Source organism: Zootermopsis nevadensis, unplaced genomic scaffold, assembly GCF_977971745.1.
Source record: "Zootermopsis nevadensis isolate Lab colony 2312 unplaced genomic scaffold, Znev_1.0 Znev_ptg000029l, whole genome shotgun sequence".
Lineage (NCBI taxonomy): Eukaryota > Metazoa > Arthropoda > Insecta > Blattodea > Termopsidae > Zootermopsis > Zootermopsis nevadensis.
This window is the reverse complement of record NW_028259161.1, coordinates 1,945,308-1,966,073: the sequence shown is the minus strand read 5'-3', so window position 1 is coordinate 1,966,073 and position 20,766 is coordinate 1,945,308. Positions and strand designations below refer to the sequence as shown.

General features: G+C 40.8%; 1 protein-coding gene across 3 annotated transcripts in view; it reads right to left on the bottom strand.

The window, feature by feature from the left end:
- Positions 1 to 20,766, bottom strand: part of Dg (Dystroglycan) — a 103,547-nt gene that overhangs the window by 8,012 nt on the left and 74,769 nt on the right. For 2 of the 3 annotated variants that reach the window (XM_087358072.1, XM_087358073.1), the window contains exons 2-13: positions 10,648 to 10,978; positions 9,638 to 9,871; positions 8,114 to 8,242; positions 7,286 to 7,408; positions 6,477 to 6,635; positions 5,714 to 6,004; positions 4,668 to 4,820; positions 3,581 to 3,867; positions 2,580 to 2,726; positions 1,795 to 2,149; positions 609 to 851; positions 171 to 341 (exon numbers count right to left, since the gene is read on the bottom strand). In XM_087358072.1, coding sequence (XP_087214198.1) covers positions 171 to 341; positions 609 to 851; positions 1,795 to 2,149; positions 2,580 to 2,726; positions 3,581 to 3,867; positions 4,668 to 4,820; positions 5,714 to 6,004; positions 6,477 to 6,635; positions 7,286 to 7,408; positions 8,114 to 8,242; positions 9,638 to 9,871; positions 10,648 to 10,926 — 2,571 coding nt within the window. In that variant the 5' untranslated portion in view covers positions 10,927 to 10,978. Of the gene's footprint in view, positions 1 to 170; positions 342 to 608; positions 852 to 1,794; positions 2,150 to 2,579; positions 2,727 to 3,580; positions 3,868 to 4,667; positions 4,821 to 5,713; positions 6,005 to 6,476; positions 6,636 to 7,285; positions 7,409 to 8,113; positions 8,243 to 9,637; positions 9,872 to 10,647; positions 10,979 to 15,911; positions 15,935 to 20,766 lie in introns of those variants that run through there. The other variant, XM_087358074.1, reaches the window with a different exon arrangement.

Genomic DNA, 20,766 nt, shown 5'->3' with positions numbered 1-20,766 from the left:
ATGAATGGACAAAACACAAGGATGGTTGGCTATGGATCGCCACAAATTCGGTGACACGGGCCAAACAAAACATAAATATGCAAAATAGTTACTATCATGAAAATTACTCTATTCACAAGTATTTCAGAAGTGTTCTAAACAGTGAGAAACAATATTTGCAACACACTCACCAGTTGATATTCCTTACGGCCTTCATCTTCCTTCATTGGAGTGCCAAAGAACTCCTGATTTTTGATGTCAAACTGTAACCAGTTTGTTGCTAGTACCTGTGATCTGTCCATTGTCAGGAGCAAAAGTTTCAGGTTACGGGTACTGCCATCTTCAGGATCATAAAATGTATCCTGTAGAGACACAACTTCTGTTAAGTATAATCATATGGCTGTCATCATTCTACCCTGCTTCTTGCAGGAGTAGGGTTACATACTTTCCAGTTTAGAGATCACAAGTCTGAATGAATTCATTTCTTTCAGTTATTATCACTTTGAAATTAAAAAAACATTTCTGAACAAAAAAGCTAAAAGAAACCTGATCTCACAACATTCTTTGAACAAGCTGTGAACCATCACCAATCTATTACATGGAAAAAGTAGAATTAAGAGAAAAGTTACCTCTGGCACTTTGAACACAAGCAGTCTGCCAACCGTGGCATTGATGTGGTCCACTGGGTTCCTTATGGTGGGAGGGTAGTTCACGTTAGGTACTTTAGGATACAGCGAAGGTGTCTGAGGCTTTCCTATCACCAGCTCACACTGATGAAGGCCCTGGTATGTTACTTTCTTTGGTTTCAGAAATGGAGCAAGGACACTGTTTAAAGCAGTTGACGGATCTCCATTTTCATTCAGCACCAACACCTGAACACAGTATTTTAAGTCAAACCAAAAGCTCTGACATCGCAGTTTCAATTTATGGTAGAATCTCCCTATAAGAAAATTCTGTTACACACAAGATCTCATGCAAAGGCTAACAACAGCCAATTTATAAAACTCAAAATTGTGTGTGTGTGTGTGCTGCAAGCCAAAGGAAAACATCATTCAAATTTTAATAAATACACTTTCATACATGTTTTCAATTTAAAAAAAGTCTTGCAAGGGGAAAAAATGGTAATAAAATATTCAAATGACTTGCACTTTTCATTTTATGAATTGATGAATATTTAAGAGAGGCTTGGCACTCCTGTGCCACCTAGTTCTCAATAATAATAATAGTTTACAAACAAAATACATCAGGACAGATACTAAACTTATGTCAGGACAAAATTATAACGCATGATCAGATAGTAATACAAATATAACTTGTACCACCACCACCACAGAAAATTATGTGTGTTCCATGTTAACTGCCATGTGAGGAAGCTAGCACACCTACAATGTAATAGGCTAAACAGTAAGAGCTAGTGCGTATTCCTTCTCAGTCATAGACAGCCATCTCAGGACCAGTAATCACCAAACAGGATCCTTTTCAAAAATACATATGAAAGGGTCCTCTAATTAAGATTACCCACATGAGCTATCAATTTTGAGAGGTTCCAAACAGAAATTAATTTACATTAACATGTCATCATTTTCCAGCATAATACAAGACTACAGGACAAACAAGCAAGACAACTCTGTGGTGTACATCCTGTTACTGCTTTTATTTTTGATTCATGAATGCTAACATTTAATAACCTCCTATAAATAATAAAAAACTGGTGTGGCTGATGATCAAGGACATCAGTAGCTACATGATGAACAGCTGGTTCAGGTAAACTAGCACCAAGCAACCCAAGTGAGAAGTGTTGCTTCAGGTTCATACCTTGAAAAGTCTGTTTATTTCATCTTTGGGACATGTGTTGCGAGGCAAACTTTCGTTGGTCCAGGTGAAGTTGACAGAGCCAGACTCCTCGATCACACTTCGAACCACAATCTGACTTGTGTCCGGATCTCCATACAACCTTGCCAGTCCATCCAACACTTTCAGCTGCCAGTCTACCGACGATGCAAAGTCATATTTCTTCTCAATGCGCAGCTGAAGTGTGAACTCATGGTTCATGTTGCGACGACCCTTGTGGTGCTGTACTGTCAGTTCCAGAGTGTCTGACACAGATTTCCCTTCTCTGTCCATTGCCTCTATGATGAACTTCCACCTTGACACATGCTCTTCAAGAGGCCTACAACACAAAAAATGCTCTCTAGAGATCAGCAATCGTGTGCCTGTGCCTTCTGATAAACACATGCTGACTCTGCTAAAAATTCATGAGCCTACCCTTCCTGTCCAGCTACTTTATCCGAGAGCCAAGATTTTACACCAATATTTTTAAACACCCCTTGATACATTTCCCAGCTGCATATGATATTGCTAAGTCTGACAGATACAAAATCCTGGCTTTCCAGAGTCTCTGATTAATTTCCTTTAGGACTTATCCATTTCATTAAATTTTATTTCATATTAAAAATGGGTTACACATTACTGCATATTGCTCACATCCAACTAATGATACCACTAACAGAGCAATGTTCTTTTACACAATTCAATGGTAATAAAAATCTGGCTCTACAGAGTTCAATCACATTTGTCATTTCAGTTACTCCTTTACTTACAAGCCATAAACTTCCTGCTTCTCTGGATGAAATTGGAGCCAGGATGATGGTGGTACAGATTTTCCTTCCTCTGTTTTAAATATTAGTCGCAGATACCTAGTGTTGCCATCCTCCAGATCAGAGAATGAATCTTCTGGGATTACAAAGCTGTAGAAATAGTAAACAGCATATGAGGTACTACAGACTCATGATTCACACACATTTTAGTGGTTTAATTTGTTATTAAAATGTACTTTCAACTACTGTCTCAGAACACAACAAATAACATTAGATATTCCAGCATTTTACAAAAAAATAAGTATTATTAATGACATGCCCAACTAAAATGCACCAACAATCCAATTTTGTTGTTGTGGCTGTATGGAGTACAATAACTAAACAGTTTGGGGGATGTTAAGATTGGTAATATGGTACAGAAAATAAAAAGCATAAATGCAGCAAATCATTTTGCACGTTTAGTCTACATCTCAAAAGCACATATCAAGAGAGACAACAGATTAATATGCAAAAGCTGAAATCTATAAATTTACAAATAAACATTTCAAAACTTATGGTTGTTAATCAATATTGACATTTCAATACATTACATACAGACATCAGCACAAAAGTTCCTCACAAATAAATTGTTTTCTTATGCAAATATTATGTTGGAATGTGACCACTGTCTAAAGTATACCTGACATAAATGATGTTTTGGGACTTGCCTGTAGTGCCAAATTTCAAAATTAACTTTTTTACTTTAATATGAAAAATACAAAAGTATTAACAAATCTGTCAGCATTACAATCAACTGAATGAAAAATTACAGTCAACTCCTAAAACATCATGGATATCAAACATACATCAAGCAACAGACAAATCCCAACACAAAATTCATACAAACCTTTACAAAAAATATTATTGTTCTCTTTTGACTGGTTTCCCTCAAATGTACATTACACCTGGCATTATGTGCTAAATGATATCTGCCACATGCTTTGCATTCATGAATGGTTCCATACCTAAAGATTTTGCCTGCCACAGCAACCTGTTTTGCCAGACGATGCTCAATCGTTGGCTGAATGTTCTTCACGCCATACAACACTTCTTCAGTTGTCCTTGATACTGATGATCGCTCACTTGTAGAGCTCTCTGTACTGGACTGTTCATCTGTTACGAGGAAAGGCGTAGCTGAGGGTGTGGACTCCTCTGTCATGGGAGAGGTCTCCGTAGTATCAGAAGTGCTGCTACCAGTACTACTACTGCTACTGGTACTGCTGCTGCTGGATGAGGGCAGAGGCTCTGTCATCTAGCCACGGAAACAAACCCTATAGTGAACTCCATTATACGGTACATACAAAATGAGTGATGTAGCAACAGACGGATGTCATCAAGTTCCATGTTAAACTTTGGGAAAAGGCTAAAGCACCAATTAAATGGGGTACTACATGAAACTAGAGGTCTACCAGACATGGTTGGATACAAGTGTACACAGAGATTCTAATTTCCCAAACATTTTGTCATGCCCATACAACTAGCTTATATTTTACTATTACAGTACCAAGTACTGTTCAACAGAAATTGGTTACCATCGATCCCCCTCTTCCTTAAACAGTTGCACACAAAGCTCTTGATCATAAACACGTTTGTAGTACAAAAGGAATTTGTACACATAGCTGCCCCATTTAATACACATTCAAAAGCAATCTATGACAACTGTTTAATTCACCAAGATACCAGAATGAAGCACTACTGTGTAAAATGACAACACTGATCAACAGAAACATGTTCATAAAACTTCAAAAAGTGGTAATTTAATTATTTAATTACACTTACAGGTAGTTCGGGTAACCTATTTTCTGGACAAAGGGAATGTATGTGTACACTCGTAAGACTGTTATAACATATATGCAATTGAATTATTAAGAATGTCATAATAAATAAAGTTTGATTATTTTAGTACTATTCATTTTAAGGAAAATCTGGGAGAAGAACAGGCACTTTTGCTAGTATACAAACAATTCAGTTTAATGTATTCCACATTATTGTACGTAATGCACTGTAACATGTCAGCATTCACAAGGCACCTTTTGTGTAATCTGTGCATACCTGTGAGGAGGGCATTTCTGTTGCGATCGAAGACTCGGCTTCTGATACAAACACAGGCGTAGCTGATGGCGTAATCTCCGCAAACTCATCATATGCTCTACTGGGCTCCACCAGTATCTCACTGCTCAGCAGGTGAGTAGGACGAACAGGCACCTGCAACAGCATGTGGCAAAATCAAAAACCAAGAGATGTCATTTCTTCATCCTTTCGACATGCAGGAAAAAGACAGAAGGGTCACACCATAACTGGAAATAACAGAAGGAAAATGTAACCTTTCACGATGGTAGTTAATTATAATACACTGCAAAATGGGATAAACACAGGGACATAAGAACTGCTCAAATTTAAAAACCTACAAATTCGGGGGGGGGGGGGGGGGGGGGGCCACTGTAAATATATAATTAACCATTTGCTTTGCACTTTTCCAGTAATGTATTTACAGGGTTCAAGTGGTTCTCAAAATGAACCAGAATTAATTCCCTGAACAGCATTAACCCAAAATGGGCACATAGTAGAAACTTAATTTGTGAATATTTAGATAAGTACCGGCTTCAAAGAGCAGGCACGTGTTCATAGCAGAGTGACATCAGTGGAATGGCGTACTTTACAAATAGGCAAGTACATGGCCATTACATGTGTTTCTTGTAATCTGCCCTGGAGAGTTAAAGATATGCCTTAATGGTGGCCATCAGTGGAACAGTGTTCATATCCCGATCTGTTTGATCAATAGTAAAAATATGAATGCAGTAGAGCATCTGCCAACAAAGGCTCCACAATGACGTGCAACATGTAATATCCAGACTTCTCCAAACTTAATTTACGAACATAACACATTTAATTTCTAAGTCTATGTAAAAAAAATGCAGTATTCATAAACTTATTTGCCAGAACATTCCCAAAACTAAATCAAAGATTTACTACTGATTCACACATTTTCTAAAACAGTAGAAACTTTTTGAAAAATGTGGAGTAATATAATCAGAATGTGTCTATTTCTTCCATCTGACGGACACAGTCTGTAAAAATCATATACATATGTCACTCACTAGCACTGGGGTGGGTAAAATAGTCCCATAGATAACTGGACTTGTTGGCAATCTGTATCCCACATTTGACGCAACCTCCGGCACAATGCTCATGCCAGGACCAGCCTCAACCTCCCCGTGATGATGCCTGTGGGGATGCGAGGCTGTCGGTTCAGGGAACACAGGCGAGGGCATCGTTGGAACAATATGAACACTTGGCACTGCTTCAGTCTCACTTTCCACAGCTTCATCCTCATCTGCTTCTCCTACATCCTCATCCACAATTTCATCATCATAATCCCCAGAGCCAACCTGTAACACAAGCCATCATCCTTATTACAATACACTAAACTTCCCCAAGCATCAATCAATGCTCAGCTAAATAACATTTAAATATTCAGTTCCACTACAAAGAAAACACAACAAATCTCCATTACAAAGATCAACTGACTAATCTTGTTTATTCCTAGGATCATACAGAATCCAGGAATAAAATCCATTATACGTAGTTTAAACTTGGTGTTAAAAGGGATAATTCTTCGGAAGTTTAGTAACACTGTTTAACTAATAATAAAATACATGAACAAATGAGGAATTTCAGATGTTTAGACTGTAATATGAGCAATGAGGGTGACAATGATAAAATTATGGAAGGAACAATTTTAATCCCTGTAACTGGAACAAGCAGCAGCATTAGTATCACTCCAGTATTAAATTAGTGACCATCCAAAGAATACTCCACAGCAGTCAACATAGAAGAATCTATATCCTGACTGATACCTACCTCTCTGCGTTCCCTGTGAGAGGAGGAAGCTTCAGTCTTCACATGCCAGCCCACGATGGGCTGCTGCAGCACCTCTGATAAGGTACCATCACGGGCTTGCTGCTTCAGCTGTTGCAACAACTGCACGTGCTGCTTCCACAGATGCCCATCACAGCCAACCTGCAAAAACGGGAAGTGGACCAGATGTGAGCACATGTTCAGAAATTTTTCCAGAATACTGCAGCGTTAATATATGATTTTATTATATCCTATAATCATAAACTGAACATTAATCATATATTTTAAACACCAACCTCACAAGAAAATCCAGAATCTCTAAGAAAGTTAAGATTTTTCCCAACATTTCATTCAGGATCTTAGCAACTAGGTTACATAGGAATCTGAGTATTTTAATTTTTAGAAAGTTTTAGGTTCTCTTGTGATGCTGCCACAGTACACACCATGAAGATAGTGGGGGGAAGGGAAGAAGAAGAAGAGGAGGTATAGCTCCTACTCATTCTAGAACTCAGTATTACATAAGGGTGAGTAATCAGTGTCATACCCCGGCCAAGCTTTACCCTCAGGGAAAGGACTGTCTGGTACCCACTGGATGGAAGGACCCCAGAGGCAGTCTGGACACAGTGGCCAGAAGAAAAATTCTTTGCCTCTGCCCGGGATCAAACCCCAGTCCACAGTCAATCACCACACTGACTGAGCTATGAAATATTACTAATATTGTATCCAAATAGGGTTCAGTTACATCATCTTACAAAAAATAAGAGTAGAGTAGTACATATTTAGTGTTGTAACATGTATGCAAATTTGCATACCTGCCACTGAATGGAGGTAGAATGTCTGCTTGTCCTCTTCTTCACATTTCCTGGACCTGCCAGTACAACTGTATCCCCCAACAAATCTTCCTGCTTATCCATAGGTTGCAATGTGAACAAATCCTAAAAGGAGAAATCAAAATCATTGTGAACAGTAATTATTGTAAATATCATATCAAATAGCACTTATATTTGATACAACCTTTACAAAAAGAGCCAAAAATGTTGTACTTATTTCTAAGTACAGGCATACCTTGTTTTATTATGCTTCGCAGATATTGTTTTCTTTACAAATTGAAGGTTTGTGGCAACCCTGCTTCGAGCAAGTCTATCGGCGCCATTTTTCCGACGTGCTCACTTCGTGTCTGTGTCACATTTTGGTAATTCTCGCATTGTTTTTTTTATAGACATAATGCTATTGCACACTTAATAGACTACAGTATAGTGTAAACATAACTTTTACATGCACTGGGAAACCAAAAAATTTGAGTGACCCGCTTTATTGCGGTGGTCTGGCACTGAACCTGCAATATCTCTGAGGTATGCCTGTATTTCAATCCAAAGAACATACAATTAAAAATTAGTTTTACTGACAAAACTCCAGATAGCATCACATAGCAAAATAGAAAATAATAATTATATAATTATTTAGTAACACCAATTTTTCTTATTCTTCGTTAAAATAAAGCATTTTCTATAAACATACATAACTAAACACTAAACAAATAAGCAGAACCCTTCTAACAAGTCTCTGCATGAAATTGAAAGAACTTTTACTGTGTTGCCTTCCTGAACACATTACTTTATAAAATAAATTGAATTACATACATGGTTGAGAGACAGGAACCCAGAAAGATTCTTTATGGCCACTACTCGTTGTTTTGGTTTCAGTTGTTCAAATTTGGCATCCATTACTACAGTGAGCATTGTAGCATCTTCCCCAACATTGCAATTAATCTGAAACAGTCCAAAACCTGATAAATTGACATAAAAATCCAAATCACATGGCAAACACATCACACCAGAAATTTAACAAAGCACATTTCCAAAATCAGTGAAGTGAAATGATAAAACAATTTGTTCCCTGATGTTTTACAATATTTTATTCAACTGATTAAAAATTAATATTTGTAATTTATTTTATTTTTCTTTCCTTTTCTGTCTTCCTTCCGATATTTAAAATCCAGATTTCTGTCTTCTGGGTTGTTGCGCTGTGTAGTCTGGTCGATGTTAACCAACGTTTCACAGGTTATACTGCCTCCATCATCGCCCTGATGACGGAGGCAGTATCACCTCTGAAACGTTGGTTAACATCGACCAGACTACACAGCGCAACAACCCAGAAGACAGAAATCTTTATACTCACCGCTGTGAAAACCTCAAATCTTACATTTAGAATCCACTTTGTCTGTCTGCTATTGGAAAGAAGTAGCTCTGACAATAACGGTTTAAACATTTATATTAATCGGTACATTCTATAAATTTCCAAAAGTATTCAAATAACTGCATGTCTTTCACTGCAGTCTGCGTAATATGTTATGTTATGAGACATAATACTGCTGTGTATTTGATTAAAATAATAGAAAGTACAAAATAAAAATAAAGGTTTTCCTGAACTTGAAAAGACTGGGCATGCCAAGGGATAAATTGCTCTAGCAGTTAAACTCATAATTGTCTGAAAGGCCATTATTTATCAAGACTTTCTCTTGGCACTATAATTCAAGAATACTGACTAATAAGGGAAACTATTGAAAAGAAGAGATCTGAAGTTCTAATGGCAATGTGTATGAAGATGGTTGTCTTGTGGGGTTAAATGCCATCTAGTCTGGTAGATACTGATGTCAGACAGTATCTACCAGACTACATTGTACTGCATCCCAGAAGTCAGCCATCTTCATTTTCAAAAGATGTTTTGAACAGAACTTGCAAGAATATAAACTGCATTTAACACATAAAACATGCCTTAAAAATTCATGCCAATTAGGTGTAATTTGTGCCTTCTGATATAACCAGTAGACAAAATTTGAACTATTTGTTTATTTTTAGATTTAATTGTGATTAATCCCCCCAGGCCTCCATATGATTTACGCATTGTTTGATACAAGCTGATAAAACTACTCTTGATTTCGCAGTATATTCCCATCTTCTGTGACTGACTCTCATGCTGACATTTCTTTTTATTCCTGTTCTGTCTTCTACTACTACTACTAGCAGAACCCAAGAGAGAACCTCAAAACATTTCAAGTACTAAATTTACATGTTATAGAATGACACTCAAACAACTGCAGTGTAATTAATCAACTACAACTTCGGAGGCTCACAAGTCACCTTCACTTGTATATGGCCCGATACCTTGTGGTGCTGCCCTGCAAGAGGCACAGGCCCTTTGGAGACCTCACTCCTACAGTTCTCTGAGACATCTATAGAGAACACATCCTTAGCCCAGTCATGAGACCGCTGTCCAAGGGCTCGAACTGTCACGTAGTGTTCACCAACATCTTGTGCGCTGGGAACACCTTCAAAGAGGCCTGTTACTTTATCAAACACCATCCATGATGGAAGTTGAGCCCCACCAGGCCCTCGAGCCTACAGAACAGTAACGCATCCTGTAACACTTGTAACTAATGTACCTGAAGTTTCAGCAACATATGAGATGATCATAAATCAGTTCTGGTCATCCTCCATCCACACAATCTAATTTCACTAACATCCATTACAAAACCTTCTCACTGCTCCAAATTGTAATTTCCCCAACAAAAATAATGTGTTCATTTCTTGTTTTCTCCATTCACGCAATATGTCCAATCCATCATAACTCCCGTGCATTCATTATCGTAATAATATGGACCTGTATTAATTTGTGTTATTTAATATTTCACTGAGTTAATGCTACAATGTAAAGCATAACACATTGATCAGAAAGGATTACAGTTAAACTTGGCTGAGATTAAAAATTACGAATTTAAATATCTTAAATTGTCTCCAAAATAAAAATGTGGCCAAAAAACATTCTACATAAGAAAAAATTAGAAACATTAACCAAAGAGGAAGAAACAGGTAACTGAGAACGTAAATTAAGCATAAAATTAATACCCTAAGGATCACTTGTACTTCTATAAATGGTTATTATACCAACACAGAAAAGAAAAAAAACAGGCCTCAAACAATGACTTAACTTTTCAGTGCTACAAAATTTTAAATATACTCTCTACCTGCCCCTTCCCTCCAAAAAAGAGCCACTGATTCTTTTATTCAAGCTACATAGAAAACCCACCCAACCTCACTGAAACACCCATGAACTCACTAATTTCTAAGTCTGGCTATTCTCAACTGGCATCACTGTGCCCCTGAGTGTGGCTTACCTCATAGTGATCTACATCTCCTGAGAAGGCATCTTCAGGGATGGTCACATGGAAGAGTTTACCGACAGATGCTACAGTGTCAGGGATGCCCCAGAGCCTCTGGATTGGTGATGATGTTGGATGGGGGTGCGGATGGCTGGATGGCCCACTAAGAACCTCTTGTTCCTCTGATGGTGTCATCTCAAATGCAAAGTCCTCTTCCGAGTGCAGCGCCATAACTGCCAGGGCCATGGCCGACCACAGAATGGCACTGAGGTGCCAGAGCCTGCTTGCAGCCATGTCTCTCAGTCTGTTGGCACGGTGTGGCACGTCACTCCATGGCTGCTTTCACCTGCAACAGTGTTCAGATTGGTTGAAATGGTTTTAGAAAATCTGTCATGTACAATATCCCTATGCAACATTCCTTCCCTCTGCCTGCATTGCTGTGCCAAGATTATCCATACTTGAGGTGAGAGCAGACATTGCTATTATTAAAGAGAATAATGGCCAACAGACAGCAACAAACAGCCCATGGATGGTCACAGTTAAACTACTGTGACTAGATCTGAACAGCTTTGAACCCAAGACCTCTAACCAGATGTCCAGTAGCTTCCTTCCACATCACCAGGTCTGACCTTTTAGCCTTGAACAGTTTTCATGCCTGTTAAGTGTGTGTTCTTTCTTCACTGTGCCACACCTCCGTGGCTAGACACCAGATACCCATGTTCAACCCTGGGTGACCAAGTGTGATTCGTGGTGGACAAAATGGCATCGGAGCAAGTCTTTCTCTATGCGCTTCAGTTTCTTACTGCCATCATCATTCTACAATTATTCCAGGTTTCATCCATAATTCGCACATCACTTCTTGTGGTGAAGGTAGTTTCTGTTCTTTTGTATGCAAACTTTTGCATTCCCTTTTACAAAATCTTTTAAAGTCTGGAACTGTTGACAAGAGAATTAAATATCAAATCATTCTTCTATTAACTGGAACTGCTAGTTCTGCCAGTGTTTATCAGCTGGAATTTGATCCAAGTATGTCTGTAATATACGTCATATAAGGCATGTTACCACTGTGACCAGCCACCCATCAAGCTTCAGAGAGTAGGCATAATGAAGAGACGGAGGGATATATTAGATTATAAAATTTGTAGCAGCAAAATACATAAACAAAGGCAGTGTTTTTGTTACAATTCAACTTCATGGGGAAAGGCTGATTCTTTGGCACTTATAGCCTACTGAGTGGCTAATCCACTGTCACGCTAATGAACACATCGACATCACTACTGGTCACACGATTAAAGCAGTGCTTAAAGTCTCTTATTTGCCTTGTGTTGGCACAATTTAATCCTGATTACTGTGCCACTGTCCCCGTGACTATTTTTCTATATATTTTGTAGATGACACGGACATTAAGTTTTCCTGCGTCTAAGCACATCACCATATGTAGATGTATATGGGGCGTAGAGGTAAGGATTCATGAAATTTAGAAAGTGGCACTAGACGAAGACAAGCATTCGATCTCATTCTGAACGGCATCCCCCGGGGGGGATTCAATGGCATTTAACAAATATTCGATATAAGTAGGATTCAAGATTCTCATGCCGGAAAGTACGAAGATGGCTATCTTCTGTCTCGTAGCACTGTGTAGTCTGGTAAAGTTTACCAACGTTTCGGAGGTCTTTGCTGCCTCTGTCATCAGCGGTACAATCCTACCAGAAGTTTGACAAGGTGAATATACGAAACGCAGTAAATTACAACTTCGTTAAGATTTTAATTATTATACTGGGGTGGTTTAAAATATCAGTCACTACAATACTATTAACGCACCACTGTCAACAAAGTTCAGTGTGTGTATTTAGGGTTAGCACTCGTGGGGCACTCTGTAGATCCTCGCTTCCTGTCAGAGCCGGCTTGTCTCGAAAAGCATAAAGACTTCCTTTGTGATTCGTATTTTATCGTCTGTTATTTGTAGCCCGCTCAGCTTATGTGTGCAATGTGATGGAAGCCACGTGTAGAAACAGAACGGCTTCTGTGGCCGGAAGTGGCGAACCTTGAAGGGTACGAAGAACAAGATCGGGCTAATTCGGAGGGCTATTTCTGATTGGCTGGGCTATGCGATAACATAACTGCACTCGAAAGCGACCTGCTCCCTGCCAACTAGCTTTCGAAAAGGACCCACCGGATGACATTTCCAACACCCAGGAGTTTAAACAAATAAAAATTGCATGCAAGAACATTTTCCTGAAAGTCACTTGAACCTAGCCTAGGGATCTCTTGCCTTCAGGTTTCACGGCTACATGCCCCAGCCATTTCATATCCACAGACATCATCACCCTATTAATATTTAATGGAGAGCAGAAATTATGACTACTACTACTTCAAGCGTAAACTGACGTGCTACGTGCTACAAGACAGGGGATCGAGTTCAGGCAGTGGCAGAGTTTTTCCGCCTCCCCTCAGCATAACTGTACCCAAACCTGCTTTGGGTCATTAAGCATCTTCCTGGCTGGCACGAAAAGTTCCTACCTCGGGTGTAAACAAGCGTGAACTCCATCCAGCGCGGAGTCACGTGCAAAAAGTATGTGGAGTTTTGCCTACATGAGCTTTATACGCTTTCATAGCGTGGAGTTCAGATAAAAGAGCAACTCCTACGGCAAATTCCCTCTAAACCCAGTGCAAAAGTCTCGTGCTTACGATTCACAACAAAACAATTCTAAAACATTTCTAAGCGATCCCCAGCAGAACTTCCTTTAGGCTAAACGCATTCAACACGTGTCGCTTTGATATTTAGGAACAGAGGGATAAGAATGAACATTATAACAGACAGAGAGACAAACTTTGAGGCTGCAAGCGTTTCGAACGGCAGAAACGTGTTTATTCTGATTTTACTTAACGACACCTTCTGAACTTCATGGATGAAACAGCCTTTCGCGAGAGGGTGGCTGTGGACAATGAATAGCAAGTGGTAGTGGCCTATTATAAGGCGCTGTTTCGACATTTTTTCAATCCTCAGTGAAGACAGTATGCGTATTGGCAATAAATACGATCTGGGGTAACAGTGAACTTGGAACTTGGGCGCTTGTCATTCAACCGAGACAATTTCTGACACAGTCGGTTATTTCGGGTTTGCGTGCTACGGTGTGCAAATCACAGCTGTATCCGACTTGTTTTTTGCTCACGAGGTATGTGAGAAGAAACACATCTGCTCAGTCTGCAACACTGCACTGCTCTTCGGGGAAGCAATCAGTCAGTAAAATAACTGGATAAGGGATGGGCGGCTGGGGTTCGATTCCTAGCGGGGGCACTGTGGCCTCCAGCGGATAAAGCGGCTGGAACGTAAAGATGATCATTCACCTCTGCCTGGGCCTATAATGTATGGAACTTGGCCGATTCCTGGGTTATTTACTGACACTAATTCAAAGTCAAAAGTACAATAAGATGGTGAGTAGAAAAGAATTTGGAAGGAGACGGTTCTAGTATATCTGAAGACATCATGGTGTTACACACATCTTCCTTCAACGCTTGCGGACAGGTGCTTCGTTTTTGTCTGAAATTCAGAAATTCGCACCGCGAAAACTATTTCGCATTCATCCTGGTTTTTAGATAGCTGAGTTTCACACCCACTCGCGTTAAATTAAATTTCGTCTCTGAAGGGTGCCAATTTACTGGAGTGACATTTCAGATTCATTAATTTAATTTATCCTTGCGCAAATTAACAGTTCTGTGTGGGGGGGGGGGGGAGACGTAATGCGGTTACCGGAAGGAATGCCACACAAGAACAAAAAATTCGGTCCAGCTCCAGTCCGCGAGAAAGCAGAGACAGCACAGGACGCGAGCAAAACTGGTACAAAGGCATGCCACACGCCCGGCCAATCCTCATACTCGATGCATTTTGTGCATCTTGTTAACCGAGAGCTTATACCTAAATAGTTTTGAAAGTGGCCGATCAGAGTGGCGGAGGAAGGCATTATTAAGAGTTCACTATAACTTACCCCGTTCTTTGTTCAGGGTGCCAAGCGAACTGACTATTACCTTTGACGACGCGTGGTACAGTATTGACTCACGTCAGATGCTGTTAACACACAAGATAAATATCATAGCTCCCTGAACAAACTTTTATGCTTGGCAATGCCATGACCGGAACAGCATTTCAAAACGATTTTAAGGTATAAGTTTATTCACACCGTCTCCACACAGCACAATTTCAGATTAATAACTTTGCTGTACAGTTCATGCCAGGAAGAAATGCGCCGAATTGCGTTTTCCGATACACACATACTTCAGCCAGACTTCACATCACCCATAAAACACCTGTTGCCTAGGAAGATAGCTCCCCCCCCCCCCCTCCTTCTGCTGTCCTGAGTCAATGGCCACCACGATCATCCGACTTTGAAGCCACTCTGCACATCGGATGTTGCGTCAGCTATTAAGAACATGCTAATTGTGCATGTTCATTAATTTATTTAGCTTCATGTTCGTTGGTTCTTCGTTTCCTTAACGAAGCTTCATCACTTAAAAGCTTTATAATTATCTACATTAGCAGTGAAAGCAGTCGCCAATGTTAACACAGCGTTGCGGCACACTACAGCGTGAAGAGACGTGCTTTCAGTTGCTAGAACAGAAACACCCATTCCGTTCTGTGTTGAACCATCTGCTTAATCATACAAAGATCTAACTTCGAGGCTCAAAGCGATTCCATGTTGCACCCAGTCGTCATCGCAAAGAAACTAGGTCAGCGATATCTGCTCGGCTGCGCTATTGGGTACCTATGATGAAGTGGCCTACCGACCACTTACGACATCGCAGTTCCCTAACTGGTGGCACAGCTGTCCCGTAAGTGTGGTTAATTCTGCGCTCCGACAGCCGCGACTCCAGCTAGAACAATGGTTCAGAACCATGGACTGGAAGAGATCGTGACTTTTTAATGCGACACGTCTGAAAGGACTGAGGAAAACTACGAATAACTGCAATCAGTAATAGCTATTAACACAAAACAAGAGGTCAACCACAATACTGCGATGTTCGACACACACTTCAACAATAAGAACATGCTACTGAATCCGATATGGAGCCAGTTCAGTCCAATCCACATTACCAGAACATGTACCTCCTTTGATCCATCGTCGACCTTTCAGGTGAACGCTGTTTCTTCTTGTAGCAAACGTAGTTTCAACGCGGAGGTTGACTAGTTACGAAAAATTCCTTCTGAAGTATGATACGTGACGTCAGTATTAACGTCGTGTTTGCATAGAGCAGAGGAAAAAACATTTTTATCTTCTACTTACAGTACTCGTATCTTTAATACGTCCTCTGCAACACCAAGGGGAAACGTCGGGACGTCGCGCGTCGTATTTATGCCGTCCCTATGACCAGAAAATGGAGGTCTCAAATCACCCATACTGATGGTAAAGGCTGGTACAAATGGAATGGCATCCTGCTACCCAGCGGGAAGATAACTGCGAGAGACAGCTGCCGACAAACACTGCTGCTTCCTACCCGCACTACATAATGACGTTTTACAGTGCGTCTGTCTGCACAGCATCCAAAAACGGATTACAGTAACTTGCTGCATCGGAAGCATTAACGCTGAAGCCAAAACATGATTTTTTTTTGTTGGGGGGGGGGGGGGATTTCGTTTCCTTTAAATTCTAACAGACAGGGATCGTAAGACAATTCAAACAGAAGATAAATGCCATTGTTTGTGTGAGGAATTGTAAGTCTATACGTAGGATCAAACCAGGCTTTTCTGTAACACTCTCCGAGTGGCTGCGCACAAATGCATCCAACAACTTCAAGCGACCTGAATAACTCATGAAGTTGTTTGTTAAGTGAAATGTTTGTTCACCTATTCACTTCATTATCACAGGTCCAGCAATTTCTCTGAGCACATTCTTCTCAGACACTTTCATTGCGGGAACGCTGCTGTTTTATACATCCGGATCTTCAGCGTTTTATAAAAGTAGACGGAATGGTAATAGTTTTCGACTGAATTGTATAAAATGTGTTTTGCCTTGCTTTTACAGCTTCTCCGAACCAGTATGAACGCAGAGCTTGGAGGAAAAATCCTCTGCCTCTGTTGGGGATCGAACCCCGATCGTCCAAACCGTAGCCGGACATCCATATAGCCCCAAATACATCCTAATGAATTGGTGCTTGGTTAAACTTCAGGGACTTTTCGATGAGCTCATATGATACACTTCACGCTCATTTGAGAGCACAGACGCACAAAACAAAACACTGATGACTCAGTACATCTGGTTCGAGATGGGTCTGGGTGTGGGGTGATGGTGGGGGGTACTGCTGATGAAGAATGTGGTGGAAAGGGAACTGCCTAGCAAACAGCTGTTCGGATTCTGTCACGCTGACACTAGCTGGGCGATGACTTCACAGCTCGCCCATCTCAAAGGACACTAGTAAGGCCAAAGTATTGCTTCAGATGGCGAAGCTCTCTCGCGTACAACAGAAAGGGCTTCCCCCCCCCCCCCATTAAAGACAGGAGTGTTCTTTCCCAGGTAAATTGCAGGAAACCCAGTTCGATAACAAATTACGTGAAGGCTCAGGGTAACTTACAGCCTAAGGTAAAATCATGTTCCGTTGTGGCACAGCGACGGCCAGTCATTAACGTGCAACTCCGAACGTCACAACTGATCATTAACTGTCATAACGGCACTAAAACACACTAAATCCATCCGTAACTGCACGCGTATTTTACGAGAGCACATTTACCCGTTCGGGATGTTGTGATCTATACTAAACGTTTCCATAGGAAATTCATTTCAGGTCGCGTCGTTCCAACATAACCCCTCCATTACATGAATCTCAAATGGAACTTCACCAGTTTTAACGGAACAGTGCGCAGTAGAAACAACTGACGCGCAACAAAATATAAATCTGTGTTTAAAACTTTTACCTGAACACTTTTCGGTATGGCATACCGCCGATATAAGTGCAAATAATGTCTCTTCTCTACAACTATACCCTTTTCCAGCACGACAAAATGCAATGACGTCAAAATACACAATTGAATTGCAACTGATAGTCCATGGCGAGCAGCGACTTTAAATACAAACCCCCACAGCGCTACATTAATACTACTGCCAGCGGTAAAACACGAAGGGACGTCGAATTCTATGACCATTGCGGCTGCATTCGACGCCCAGCGTCAAATAATCAACACTAATAAGGAGCCCAGATCTCATACTTAAAGCTGTTTCAGGGAACACTCATTAGCTTCTTCGCTCAGAGCAATGCGGGGCGCGTCCAGAACTTCGTGCGAAGTGACGCACTAGGCAGATAACAAAGCAACCGAACAAGTCCCTATGCCTAAGCACCACATCAAGGCGTATTCGGGGCACGAGTGTACAGCCCCACGAATTCTAGGCCTCAGCTTCACGGTCCGGCCGCTTTACCATTGACGAAAAGATACAAATAAAACTAATAACTGATTAAGAAATTTCCACGTGCCTAACCAAAGGGCTAACGAAATAAATGGCTTGCAACTACCTATCTCAATAAACACGTGGAGGACGAAAGAAAAAGAAAGAGCGACTGAATGAATAACAAACCACACACCGACTGAAGTACCATTCCGAATAAGTGACTCAAGAACGGGTATTAGATAACGGAGAAACACGAAAACGAGGTAGCAAACCTGTGAACATTCTAGGAGTCTAACCAAGTAACAAAGCGTCGAACTAGATACCCAGATAACTAAATCGTTATTGACAAACGAACCAAATAACTTCCGGTCAGTTTCGATCGGAAGACGGACGGACGGACAACTCTTTTCATTCGCATTTGGGGAATACGCCGGTTTAAAGCCACGCCAAAAACACTTCACATCCTGGCGTCTACACGGTTTTATTCAGTCATTCAATCTGGTAGGAGGCCATAGTACCCTGAAATAACCCGTTTTGTTAATACCGGGAACGTTTGTTTCAGGCAGGGGCACTGTTGTGAGAATAGCAGGGCCGCTATTCGGCTTTCTATTGTTTTAATTACGTCACTGCAGAGTTGTTCTATGTAATTAGTGTTGTGTGGTTAGGATTATACAAATTGAATTCACCCATCCTAATTACATTGCGAATATTAACTTCTAAATCAGGTGGCGACAGGATCATAGGCTGTCAAAAGCGGAGATTTCATTAATCGCATCATGTGACTCCTTGCTGTCTGTCTGTCTGTCCGTCCGTCCCCAGATATAACAAGGGGACCTGTCAGTCGTTCAGCCAACACAACTCAGCGGAGTAAATGACAAACATTTCAATCATGGAAATTCGGCTCCAGTTGACAAGATGTTAAGAGGTGCTCAAGTTGTGGGTTTGGGGTTCGAATACTGTTCAAGCCCCTCAGCTGGCTCTTTGAATGCTATATTTTGGAAGTGCACAAACTCATTTAATGACGCTGTCGATTAACTACACAGCATCGAACGAAAGGATTATTAGTGACCAATGAATGAACTGCAAAGGATTTGGATGGACACGGTATGACCTAAGTGAAGGTAAGTTAATATCCCGGAATTTTCCCGGGGGGGGGGGGGGGACACTTACGAAAATCACGAAAAACCAGTCACGATAGCCGAAACAGAGACCCATATATGTTCATAAATGAAGTGGGAGTGCCAACCAATCAGCCGCGACGTTCAATTAAGGGCGTAAACTTGACGTACATCTTGGAGCTCATGTTCGCATTTTCCATTCGTCCATCCACACATTCCAGACCTTAAATCACCATGACATACATGTACCTAATAACGCATGAAGAAGAAACAGGCGCCTAGTTCTGAGGTAGATGAATGACACATGGGAAAGATTTAGTCAGGGATCGACTCCGAATTATTAAACTTCTGAATGAACAGACAAGACCTGTGAGGTATTCAAACTAATTCAATGCCGCAACACAAGACAGGGAAAGCAGGGAGCTAAATGCATTGGTATATCAACGTGGTTGCAATAAGACGGCTATATTTTTTGAACTGCATAATTGCGCCTTGAGTAGTATGCGTTCGGCGCGAGCCGTTCACGAATTTAATCAATGAATTATCCCAGGAATCTTTAGCACTAAACTTATGTCACTTGCCGAGAGCAAAGTTACGCTATTCGCGCTGTGCAGACAAGACACTCCTGGCAGGCACAAAACTCAGGGACATGTCTGAAGCACTTTACTTTAGCTGTAAGAACTTGCAGCCGTCGTTAAAAGGAGAATGCTCCAGCGGAAGACAGGAAAACGTAAGCTTCTTAGCTTAAAGAACGGAACAGAATTCGAAGTTCGTCCACGAGGGTGTCTGTGTCATGTCGATGAACCGACTGCGTATCAAACAGGATGACTGGAAACAAAAGACGGAAGTAGTTTTTCAATGCCTCCAGGTGTGCCTGTGCGTCACGCTACTTAGGAAGGCCGTCATATTTGAGGATGTGACAGAAATGAACAAGTGGGGAAACCAAGAAGGAATGACCTAAGAAAGAAATTCATAAGCACCTTTCAAACTTAATTTGGAAGGTAAAGCAGTAACGCTGTCCCTGTGTCTAAGCGCCACTGACACAGACACATACAGGGCGTGAAGGAAAACCACAGCTTTAACCAAACAAAAGACCAACATCGACATCTTCACCAACTCAAAAACATACTACACCCTACGCTTCGTAGCCTTCTTGATAAATGACCACTAACAGACAAATCCACGGAGTATTTCTGACACCGCTGCAGCCCCTGGTCAGTGTGTTATGACAGCATAACAATATTTGAACACGCGGTATGGGCTCACCATAAACAATGCTTTGATGGACGTTCAGACAGCAGAGCTGGCCGATATCGAATTTCATCATTACGATATCGATCTCGCGGGCATGTTCACTACACTGAAGCTCGTGGAGAATCGTAATACAGGCTGTAACTCTCCCACTGCAATTAGTATTCAATTTCCCCCCCCCCCCCCAATTAATTAATCTGTTTTAAAAACTCAAATAATCGGATATGAAATAGGCCTAATTGCTTTTGCACACTGCTGGTAGTTTAATTTCAATACTCTGTTGATAAAAACACTGGCTAAAATTCGCATACAAACTTCGAAGTAATTACAACTGCAACTATTTTAAATTGGTTTTATGGCATTCTGCTGACAACCTAACTAGCCTACTATTA